The sequence below is a fragment of the Agelaius tricolor genome, unplaced genomic scaffold (assembly GCF_023055355.1).
Source record: "Agelaius tricolor isolate 1412-34295 unplaced genomic scaffold, bAgeTri1.0.p SCAF_9, whole genome shotgun sequence".
Lineage (NCBI taxonomy): Eukaryota > Metazoa > Chordata > Aves > Passeriformes > Icteridae > Agelaius > Agelaius tricolor.
In genome coordinates this window covers 8684227-8696440 of record NW_027269269.1, presented here as the reverse complement: position 1 = coordinate 8696440, position 12214 = coordinate 8684227, and the positions used below count along the sequence as shown (strand labels likewise).

The 12214-nt window shown below is 41.6% G+C and overlaps 1 protein-coding gene across 2 annotated transcripts; it reads left to right on the top strand.

Annotated features, from left to right (window-relative positions):
• The first annotated feature begins 1025 nt into the window (after positions 1-1025).
• Positions 1026-11173, top strand: LOC139593348 (inhibitor of apoptosis protein-like). 2 transcript variants are annotated; one of them, XM_071434193.1, is made up of 9 exons: positions 1026-1174; positions 2499-4577; positions 4687-4786; positions 6003-6081; positions 6625-6673; positions 7617-7859; positions 9000-9254; positions 9408-9449; positions 10275-11173. In XM_071434193.1, the coding sequence occupies exons 2-9, from the start codon at positions 3704-3706 to the stop codon at positions 10466-10468; spliced, it is 1836 nt and encodes a 611-aa protein (XP_071290294.1). In that variant the 5' UTR covers positions 1026-1174; positions 2499-3703; the 3' UTR covers positions 10469-11173. The 2 variants fall into 2 exon arrangements, with proteins under 2 accessions (XP_071290294.1, XP_071290295.1); XM_071434194.1 differs by lacking the exon at positions 9000-9254.
• Positions 11174-12214: the final 1041 nt, after the last annotated feature.

Genomic DNA, 12214 nt, shown 5'->3' with positions numbered 1-12214 from the left:
AGTAGGGTTACAGTAGAAGCTGTGCTGTACTAGATGTCACTGCCACCATTCAAATTTGACAGCATTGTTATATATGATAAATGTCATCACATATGGCAGGAATTTTGAAAGAGTTTTCGAAAATATATGAATGAGTTTCTTGCAAACTCATGTTACTGGAACTCTGATACAGAGAATGACCCACCAGTGTCATAATGCTGTTACACTTCCTTGTTTTAACTCTTCAGTTCTCAGTTGTGTAAACACCCTACTACCAATCTCTCATCACAAAACGGGGCTTTTCAAAATCTTTTATCTACTGTTTGTTCATAGGAAATGCCAGATCATGACTGTGCTGGGACATTTTGAGCTTTTGGTCAGCGTTCTGATAGGTGCTGTGGAAACTTTTCAGATTTCGATATGCAGAGATACGGTCTTAAACACCTCCAGTGGAAATTTATGGTCTTATTTTGTCTTCCTCTTGTTCTTCCCCAGTGCTTTCAAGTGACCGGTCATGTTGTTTCCCCTCTTACATGCAGCAGAGCTGCCTATATTAGGAAATGCGGCCGAGCCAGCTGTGATGTACGGCGGTGTCAGGGAGCAAGGGTGAAACCGCGGGGCTTGCGGCGAGCTCGGCCCCGTCCGCCTGCCCGGGGAGCGGCGCTGCTTGTGCGGCCCGTGCCCTGGGAGCCGCCGGCACCCACAGGCCCGCCTGCCCCAGCACGGGCTCCGCGGGCCCGGGCCGCCGCCACCGGCGCTGCCCCCCCGGCGCTCCGTTCCCGGCTGCTCGCCAGGCCCGCGCCCCTGGCCTGGAAATCCCCGTCCGGGAAGCACACTCGGGTTTCCCCCGCCTGGGAAGCACATTCGGGTTTTCCCCGCCTGAGGAAGAGGGCCGAGGAAAGTACCAAAGCTTCCCGCTGACGACAGGGCCATCCTCCCCCGCCTAGGCGGAGCCCCGGTGCCCGGTGCCCGGCCCCGAGCCCTCCTGCCGCCCCATGACGGCGCCCGCGAGCCCGGGGAGAGGGCGGCGCTGTGCCCGCCCCGCCAGGCGGTGCCTGCGCCCGGGCGAGCCCCGAGGCGGAGTTTCGGGGGAGGGCGGTGCCGGCGGGGCTGGCTCCTCTCCCCCGCGCTCTGCCAGGCCCCGCATATAGGCTGGGCCTTGCTGGGGCCCGCTGTGGGGGCTTGCTCGGAGGCTGTGAGTACCGGGCGGGGGTGCTGTGGGTACGACCGGGCTGGGGCGCGGCTGCCGGGGCGGGTGGGGCACCTGTGCTCCGGGCCTGTGCCCGGTCTGGCGTCGCCGGCGGGGGCTGAGGGAGCTGTGGGGCCCCGGGCTGTGACCCCGGCGCTGGTTGGGAGCGCGGCTGCCCCCTGGAACCCACTCGGGGAGCGTGGGAGGAGAGGGAGCGGAGAGCGAGGCCCGGGAACCGGGGCGGGACGTGGAACGCGGGGCTGTCGCTGCCGGGGCTGGGGCCGCGCTCAGGCCCCGCCGTGCGGGGTCTGGTGCTCAGGATCTGGTGCCTTAGCGCAGGGGGATATTTCTGCAGTGCTGTGTCATCATGACTGAGTCGTTCCTGGAAAAACTGTTTGAAAGCCGATCGACCAGACTGCTAAATATCTAATTTTATATTTATTCATAGCTACATATATAAAAACCCTTTGAACTTTGTGCTTGCCCTTCCTTGAATTTTTGGGGAAGTTCAGTTTTGCCGATGTCCTTGCTTCAAATATAATTGGATTTACCTAAATAAGAAAATCTAGTACTCTTTACGTCAGTGTTATAAAACTGTGTCTTCATTGTTTGGGAATCTACAAGCTTAAACCAATTTAAATGGATACAACTTCTTTAGTATGGGATCTTACCTTTAGTAATACAGCTTGTGATTAAGTAGCCTGATTAATCCATCTGCCAAAAAATTCTGCTTGTGAGTGAAACAGTTTTGCATATGGGTCAATAACAGGGAAATGAAGTGTGTGAAATCACTCCGTGTCACAGCATGTGAAGCTGACTCCCTGAAACTTTCTAGCTGACGTTAGACTGGCAGAGGAGCTTGAGGCTGTTCAGCATGGAGAAGAGAAGGTTGCATGGAGACCTCATAGCAACCTGCCAGTGTCTGAAGGTCTGCCGGGAAGCCAGAGAGAGGCTCTTGGTCAGGAACTGTAGTGACAGGATAAGCAGTAATGGGTACAAACTGAAAGAGAGGAAATTGATGCTAGATATTAGGAAGGAATTCTTTACTGTGAGAGTCATGAGACACTGGAACAGGTTTCCCAGAGAGGTTGTGGACACCCCAATAGTGGCAAAGTTCATGGCCAGGTTGGATGTGGCTCTGAGCAGCCTGGTCTACTAGAAGATGTCCCTGCCCATGGCAAGAGGGTTGGGACTAGATGATCTTTAAGCCCTTAACATTCTATAATTGCAAAAAGCTTGTGCTGTTTCAGTTTGTGTAGTTGTTGTTTGCATAGACATTGCATGCACCTCATCATTGTGTATTTTAAAACACTCTTTTTCTTCCTTACAGGTCTTGTTCTGCCACAAAAATTTGAATGATTTAAACTACAGATACTTACAATTTCTTCTTGAGGACAGTCAGTACCAATATGGAGGCGTAGGCACCTTAGAAGGGACTTCAGTCTTACCTCTGGGAGGTAGTTCTGTGCAGAAATAAAGAAACTAAGGCATCAAATACTTTTTTTTTAAATCTGAGAGTTCTGTTTGCTTCTGTATGCCATAAACATGGCATACAGGCCAAGCTTAACTCAACAGTATAAAGCATCAGAATGTCTCAACACAAGGCAATTAATTAATGTTAAATTTGATAACTCTGTTCTTGTAACTAAGGCACCAGGTTAAAACTGAAGTGCTCTGTTAATTCAGTGCTGACTTGTAGACAAACCTGTCCCAGGTTTGTTAATAAAGAGAGTTCATCCTTGTCTGAGACAGTGTGTAGGATTTGTTTCTCTAATACCTGAATATTCTATACGTGTGAAGTTGAGTATAAACTAACTTCTTTAGTCTTAAGACCTTGTTACAACAATATACAGAACTTAAGAGGTGTTTTTTTTGGAGTTCAGTAGTAGCAAATCTACTAAGATCAGTTTAGTACCATCAGTTCAGGGTCTCTATTTTTTGTGTGCCCTTTGAACTTGATAAACCCTTCTTTTCAGCCTCCCAGTGAGGTTTTACAAACTAAAATCTTTGTGCGTGTGTATAAGCTACATATTTATCAGCTGTCTAGGGTGAAGTCTTGTCCTTAAATCACCTAACATATGTTCTGGATGAGAACACTGTTCTTTTAATTGCCCCCCAATTTAGTTTCTTTATTGACAAAGGATTTTGATAAACCCACTTGTGTTTTTTCCTCTTTTGATCTGACCTCCACGACCCTGACAAATTGTTACTGGTCTCCCAGATATACAGAAGAAGTAAAGGATGTGATGCTTATATTAGTCAATGGAAATTGCTTTTCAACATGCTTTCTTCAATTGTTAAAATGCATGGGAAAGCTTTTGCACTGAAAGTAGTTGCTAAACTAAGGTACAAGAACTTGCCAAATGTTTATAGGCTGCTAAATCATGAGGTCAGTTCTATTCACATGCACATTTGAAGTTACACTGTGAAGTATTTATTGCTTTTGTACACGTGGGGGTTGTTCCAAATTGCCTTTAATGCACACAACTACTTCCCAGAGGAAGACTTGTCCCATTTTTCCCAAAACAGTCCATTATGAACATAGTGGAAGATAGCCCTTTCTTGGCTAGCATCATGAGGCAGAGTGCTCCTCGTGATGAACTGAAGTATGACCTGTCCTGTGAGCTCTACAGAATGTCAACCTTCTCCACCTTCCCCATGAACACGCCGGTGTCTGAGCGCAGCCTTGCCCGGGCTGGGTTTTATTACATGGGCGTGCAAGATAAAGTTAAGTGCTTCAGTTGTGGCTTAACACTGGATAACTGGCAGCCAGGAGATAATGCTATGGAAAAACATAAGCAGCTGTATCCTAGCTGCACTTTTGTTCAAAGAATGCTTTCAGTTAACAACGTTGGACTGTCATCTCGTTCTGCCTTTCCACACTCAGCTGCAAACAGTCTCCCACCGTCTCTACGTTCCATAGCACTTTCTCCAAGTCTAGAACAGGTTGGATATTTCAGTGGCTCATTTTCCAGTTTTCCTCAAGACCCAGTAACTACTAGGGCAGCTGAAGACCTTCCATTCTTGAGCCCTAAGCTTCACAATCATTCTATGAGGACAGAAGATGCTAGGCTACGCACCTTTCAGTCATGGCCACTGACGTTTCTCTCACCCACTGATCTGGCAAAGGCTGGGCTTTATTACCTGGGGACAGCAGACAAAGTTGCTTGTTTTACCTGTGGTGGTCAGCTGTGTAATTGGGAACCAAAAGATAATGCTGTGTCAGAGCATCGGAGACACTATCCCAACTGCCCTTTTGTGGAAAACCTTATCCGAGACCAGCAGAGTTTCAATGTTTCAAATGTGAGCATGCAGACCCATGAAGCACGTGTTAAAACATTCATAAATTGGCCAACCAGAATTCCAGTTCAGCCTGAGCAGCTTGCAGATGCTGGCTTTTACTATGTAGGTAAGAAACCCAGACTTCTCCAGTTTTATTCATACTGCTATGTCAGCGTTTACTTTCAAGTAAGTTGTGTCAAGGTTTGCTAGATATTTTGCCTTGTTTTTTTTTTAAGGTCGCAATGATGATGTGAAGTGTTTTTGCTGTGATGGCGGGTTAAGGTGCTGGGAATCTGGAGATGATCCATGGATTGAGCATGCAAAGTGGTTTCCAAGGTAACTTGCAAAATCTTTATCATAATTTGTTTATATCTCTAAATATTTTAATTTTGGCAGATATGTACTGCACTTAATAGTTTTGTTTAACTTTATTTGATGTACAGATTCACTCTTTCATTTGGATGTGTGTATTGCATGTATGTCTAAAAGCTCTGAAGTGTGTAGGTGGGTATAATTAAAACATTTCTTCATTAACCATGGCATATAATGCTTTCCCCTTCATTATTAAAAACTGTCTGCATCCCCAGATCACTAACAGAAAGTGAGACTGCATTGTTAATGAGCACACTTTTCTCTGTAAGAGAAGCAGTCAGTGAGCTGATTGAGGGGAGCAAAGGCTGCTGAGGAATGAAGAAGAAGGAATGTTTAATTCATTGGTTCTGGTTTTGTGCCCATGCTGAATACTCTTGAACCAGTTTTTCTGCTTGTGCAGTTTCGCTTCCTACATGTGGACGAGCTTGTGAAGAAAGTTTCAGTGGCTCTTTAGTATGTCTCTACTGGAAAAAGGACAGAAATAACTTTTTAGTGTCACCTATAATTAAATGGCAATTTCAGACCTAATTGCTATCCATGTCCATGGAAATCACCACCTCCATTACAGAAATAGCTGCACTTCATTTCAGGAAAGCTAATAATAGTTCTTCTCATTGTAGATCTCCAGCTAGGCTTTCATGAGCAATTAATCAGCTACTGCTGGACTATATGATATATGTAGGGCTAAATGTCACTGTTGTTTCTTACTGTGTTAAGCCTGTCAGTAAATGTACATAAGAGATAAACCTGTGTTAGTGAAGTAGATCTGGCTTTGATAATGGTGTTATATTTTGCTAAATTCTTTCTTTTGAATGATTTCAGTAGGAGATAAGAATGGTGAGATGCAAGATAGAAACAGTTTATCACTGCACTTTGTAGTGATTCTGACACAGTGTCGCTTCTCATGACTTGCCATTTTGATCACAAGTGGCAGCAGAATGTAAAGCTGCTGCATTTATATACATAAGCCTACTGACAGCTGGATGTCATGGAAAAACTTTATCTAAGTGTCATTGGACACTAGGCTGCACCAAGCTTCCAATTAAGAGTATTCTTTCTCTTCTGAAGGAAGAGAAATGTATTTAACTAACACTGGGTTTAAACTTGTTCCTTCTTCTATATTTTTTTTTCCTATGGCAGGTAGGAAATATGATTTGATTCACTTTTGTCAATGTTTCAGGTGTGAGTATCTGCTTCGTGTAAAAGGAAGAGAGTTTGTAGATCAAATTCAGGCCAGATTCCCCCATCTTCTTGAACAGGTAAACTTTTACTGTCCTGTAACTTTGGTTTTCCTTTGTTGAACAGTGCTATGTTCTTTCCTTGAGTTCATTCTTGTGCCTTATTCCTGTGTATGTTTCTCCTGGGTTTCTAACATCATAAAAGCTCTTCATGGCCACATAAAAGAAGCTAGTGCTGAACCATGGCTAGTCTTGGACTTGCAGAGTTTAACCTCTACAGGTTACTTATGGAGAGTCCTATGAGGCAGTGAGCTCCTTTGTGTTAGCAGAGGGAAATTCTGATTATACACTGAACAGTGCAGATCAGTAGTTGTTATTTCAGAAATCAGGCACTGACAATGTGAATTGTTTCTATTTGTAATTCTTATGGCAAGAGTAGCCAGACTCCATGGAAGTGGTCAGCACTAGCTTTGTGTTGATTATACAGTTGCACAGATTTGCACTTGTGTAACTGCAGGTGAAATATCTAATGGGTAGGAAGCTTAGCAGGATTGCTGACAAACAATATGTCATAGAGGGAAGAGCAATACTTCAGTACTAACATACTTCTCTTGTGTTCTACAGCTCTTGTCAACTTCTGATCCACCTGTAGTTGAAAACCTTGATCCTCCAAGTATGTATATTAAAGCATGTTTTTAAACTCCCTCAGCATTTTGCAAACTTAATGATTGCTAAATGAGTTAGCTTTGCATAGCCAATTCTTAGATTTGTTTCCTAAAAGTTTAATAATTTTGATGTTGTGTTGACAAGCTCCAAGGAAACACCTCTAAGAGATCTTGTTTTTCATTTTCCTTATTTTCATACTAGCAGCTCATATTGAAATTTTTGGGTTTGCACACTTGGTTGCTGGTTTTTTTTCATTTCAGTGTTGGGTTAAGCAAAGCAAATGTTTGAGCTTGGTGGGACAGTTGCTAGAGGGTGTCATGGCTATGCAGTTATGCAATTCTGTCTCTAGGCACATAAATAGGTAAATGCTCTGAGCTGAGCAGCAGATGTTAAGGAAGAAGGTAGGACAAGCTGATACAGTGAAGTCTTTCTAGGCTGGACTCTAGTTATGGTGGAAAAACCCACTCACCCTCTGGGGGTTTATGCTGTCCTAGTCCCTGCTGACTGAGAACAATGACTCAGAATCCCATGTGTCTGGTGTTTACTAAATTGAATGCAAATTACTGATCAGGAGTTGGAATAGAGCGATTGTTTGTACTATAAACTCTGACTTCCCTCCCCCACCCCTGGCACACCCGCAGGCCATTTTTCAAGGCTGAAGTTAGAAATAACTAAGTATAAAAAAAGCTGCTAGGACACAATGGAATTCTTAGTGGTTTCTCTGGATTAACCTAGGTTTTAACAAAGGCCCGACATGGATTGATGTTTATGTTGGATTCAATCCATGGCTTCCATTTTTAAAACTACTTAAAAAAAATTCTTCTTAAACACTTGAAACTTTTTACTGCTCAGTGTTCATGTGTGTAGGTAATGTTGATGTGTCTGACTTCTGGGGTTGTATGGATATTTTATTCTTTATATTATACATGAGGATTTTTCTTTTTGATTAGTTATTCGTTTTGAACCTGGAGAGAGCCATTCAGAAGATGCAATCATGATGAACACACCTGTGGTTAAAGCTGCCTTGGAGATGGGATTCAGTAGAAGGCTAATTAAGCAAACAGTGCAAAGTAAAATCTTGGCCACTGGAGAAAACTACAAGACTGTTAATGATCTTGTGTCTGATCTACTCACGGCTGAAGATGAGAAGATTGAAGAAGAGAAAGAAAAGCAGTTGGAAGAAGTGGCATCAGGTAGGCATCAGGCATAAATGAAAGTGAAATCTGAAGCAGTTAGTAATATATATAGTTTTTATACTTGTTTTTATGCACTAAGTGATTTAATTTAATTGCTGCCAGGATCAACTTCTCTAAGAGCATTGGTCAGGATATCTGTATGGAACCAGCAGTCTGAGAATTGTTTCATTCCCTTTTAGGAGAATGGTTCATACCAGAAGCCTAGGGTTCAGAATCATCTCTTCTTTCCAATGCCATTTTTTTTTTCATTTGTGTGTCTTTATACTGCTGTTAATGAAACACTTGGTACACTACTATTTTTTATCCAAATTTGCCTGCTCTTTAAGCTGCTTGAATCAGTAAGTCACCATATCCAACTCCTAAGGATAGGCCATAAAGTTTACAAATTCAGATTCTGTAAGATGGCCAAAGATCTGCTTTTCTGTCTGACTCAGCCCATGTATGTCAGCAGTTTGTTTATTTGATGTGTCTTTAACATTTCCTGTTGTTTCAATGCCACGTAAATTTTGAAGCCTGAAGAAATCATTCTGATTTTGAGTCTGTGAAGCATAATGAAACTTCTCAATTATAAATGGAATTAAGGATGCTTCTTTCCTAGTTGTATTTCTCTCAAAAAAACATAGATGGATTCAGAATTATAATCCTACTGGAAATTTTCTTGTTCTTGTGTGTGGTAGAGGATTAAAATAGTCTCCAGAGTCTGGTTGTGCTGTACTTCTGGTTTTCTTGTACCTAATTGTGTTGGACACTTCACAGAAGAGCTTTCTTTTATTTACAGCCTAGCACGGACAAAAGTCAACCTCTGGCATGTCAATGGGTTAGCGTTGCTGTTAGTTTTTTCTTTGCAATCATCCAGAGAGTGTAAATCTCACTAATACAGAGTTACACAAGATCCTCTCTGATCATTTAACCTAGAGATGGGAGCAGGAAGTGGCTCAGAAGCTGCTTGTATGTGGTTTCCTTAAGCCTGTTCATTACGTGAATACCACTAAAACTTGCTGAGTGTTTTATTAATGATGTGTAACAAGCAAACATTGCAAGTAGAGTTTAAAGAATGTATCAATTATTGTTAAACAGAAGTGCAACTTGGAGTAGTGTATTCCTAATTCTCTTATCTAATTCCCCCTTATGTTCCAGATGATTTGTACTTGATCCAGAAGAATCGAATGGCTTTATTCCAGCGTTTAACATGTGTACTCCCGATCCTTGGCAGTTTACTATCAGCTAAAGTGATAACAGAACTTGAGCATGATGTTATTAAGCAGAAGACTCAGATACCATTGCAGGCAAGGGAACTGATAGATACAATTTTAGTTAAAGGAAATGAAGCAGCTAGCATCTTCAGGAACTGTCTACGAGATTGTGACCCTGTGCTTTACAAGGATTTATTTGGTATGTCTCTCTGGTTTCCTTTTGTTTTTAAAGGATATCCTTTTATAAAAGTCTTACCAGTGCTCTCACAACAGTCTAAAGAAAAAGAAACAAACAGATGCTGTTTGAACATAGATTAGTTAAATGATAAGGATTTTTTTTCTTTTATTCTAGTGGAGAAGACCATCAAGTATGTTCCCACAGAAGATGTTTCAGGTACCTTAAATTCTACCTTCTTATCTTAGACTGTTGTAGAACAAACAGCTAACATAAAAAAGAAAATTACTTTGGTTAAGAAAAAGGTTTGGTGCTTCACCCTCTTTCTAATTCTACTTTAGTAATATAGACTGAAAAAGTTAACCAAAAGTTAAGTGCATGTGCATACTTGCAAGTAAGTCTATCAGCTCTAAGCTGTATCCTGTGCCTTGCTCATGCTTTGGAAAACACAGGATGTAGAGCTTTCTGGAGCTCAACAATTCTAGAAGCACGTGCTGGACTTGGTCCTGATGGAAGCATTCAGGCATTTGGTAAAGACTGGAGAATGAATAGTTGGTTAGCATTTCAGAAGAGATGTCATCTCTGCTTTTCCAGAGTGGGTATAGGTGTCCTGAGATCTAGCTTGACCAACAGGTGTGTAGATAAAAACTTGTCAGACATGAGATTGAGTTTGCTCTGGTCCTGCAGTTTAATCTGTTAATAAACTGCAGAAAAGTATACAAGCCTGGATAGAGCCTACTTCCACCAGTCAGGCTGTGTTTGTGTTTCTGATATCCAACCAAAAAAAGTATAACATTTGCTAAAATGCAAACACTGGTTGGCCTCCAACCCCTGGGCTGTCCATCATCTCACAGAACTGGCAAGTACAGATTAGTTCCTTGCATGCCACTTTCTGAGCTCTAAAAATGCTCACTGCCATCTATATTTAGTCAATACAGGTAGGGAAATAAAAGGTGAAAAGGGGCATGGTTACACTCTAAATAAATTCATTTTGATCTATTCATATATATTCAGGCTGACAAAAATTTAACTATTTTTTTCCAGGTTTACCTATGGAAGAACAATTAAGAAGATTGCAAGAGGAAAGAACATGTAAAGTTTGCATGGACAAAGAAGTTTCTATTGTTTTTATTCCATGTGGTCACTTAGTGGTGTGCAAAGAATGTGCACCATCCCTTAGGAAATGCCCAATTTGCAGGGGGACAATAAAAGGCACAGTCCGGACATTTCTTTCGTAAAGAGGAAAATTTGCAAAGTCTTTGTTCTGTCATCCTCCAGCTGTTGAAGCTTAACACAGCAGTATCTTAAGAATGGAAAATTGTGGTACAGAAGAGGATTAATCAACTACCTAGCAAAGTTTTGTGATAGTAAAGTGTATCCTCATTATGATGTGTGTATGATTATATATAGTAGGCCTTCGGTGCCAAAGATTCATAGTTAGTTCATAAAACTAACTCAATATTAGGGTGAGGTTTTTGTGGCATTCCTTTCTGAGTAGGGAAAGTAGTTTCACTAGTGTCACTTTTATTCAAAGAAGTTTTTGGTTAAGTTCCTAAAATGGAGCTTTGCATAACACTTGAGTTTCCTCCATGTGGATGCGAGGAAATGTACTAAAATTGCTATTATTAATAGTTAATGTTAATTAAATTCAGCTACTTCTGGTTTGGCTTTCTTCTCGACTTAAGGAGAAAAGAGGATAACTGTTGCAGGAACAGCAGGAGTTCTAAAAGTTTTTTCATGTCTTGATACTTGTGTAGTAATGTATATTACTAATAATTTTTATGAAGACTGAATTAAAATATTTCTATTTCTCAAACTTGGGTTTGTTTACTCTGTTGCCATTGTTAACTTTTCTCTTTAGACTGCAATGATTAGAAAGCTGTCTTTTCCTGACAAAAGTTTGGGGTTGTTTGCCTGTAAAAGTACAATAAAACTTAATTCCATTTGTCTTTCTTTCAGTTTTGAACAGAGAAGTGAACTTCTCTGATGTTTGGTGATTTCCTCTTTATTTAAAAACAAATAGTTTCCCCCCAAAACTGCAACAGCATCTGGTACTTCCTTCTGACTTGATTTTTCAAATTACAGAAATCCTGGTCCTCATGACCTTATGGAAGAGATCGAGAGTAGCTATACAGTCTGTGCTAGGGATTAAATGTAAAAGCTACTTTTCTGTGTTTGGAACTTTATAGGGATTGTGCAGTTAAATAATAGGATCTCCCAGGCACCTCTGCAGTCTTGGATTTTGTTTTTTAAGCTGATACTTTGGGAGCTCCTATTCCCTTACTGGTTGACTCATTACCTTTTTCAGCTTTTTATCCCTCAACTTGCATGGTGGATACCTCCAAAGAGAGGTGTTCATAAATAGTTTGCAAGGATTCATGTCAGTCACTGGAAGAATGCTGCCAGGTTAATGGCAACAGGTCCTGCAGTGGTGGAGTCAGGGTGTCTGGCTCTCATTTAAAGTCAGTCATCTTCAGTCCACAGTTGCCCACACTTAGAGCCTGACTGTGGATAACACTGTTTGGGGATAATAAGAGTCTTCAGTCCAGACCTGGATTCTTTACCTGTAGATTGGCTTGCTGTAATTCTTTCAAATGCAGACTTTTGTTCAGCTTTATTACATGTACATATCTTCCACTTATTTTTATTACTAAAAAAGTAAATGTTTCAAACCTAGCATGGAGTTTTAAACAGCTTTGATTCATGCGCTTTTCCTTTTCTAGTTTTGAAATGCCTCTAAAACCTCTTGTCTTGTGCAACAAGTTTTCAGAACCTTTGACAACGTTTTAAGTAAGAAAGCTCAGGACTTGAAATTTCATTAATTTTTTCCAGGTGAGAAATTAGTATTATTAGAACCAAGTGTACTTTCGACAGATTAAGATGAACCTGCAAGGGGAGCTGGGGAGGCCAGGCTCACCTGAAGAGTGTGGAGTTGCTAGAAGGCACACCTTGTTTCTGAGCAGGGAAGAGGATGGGAATAAACA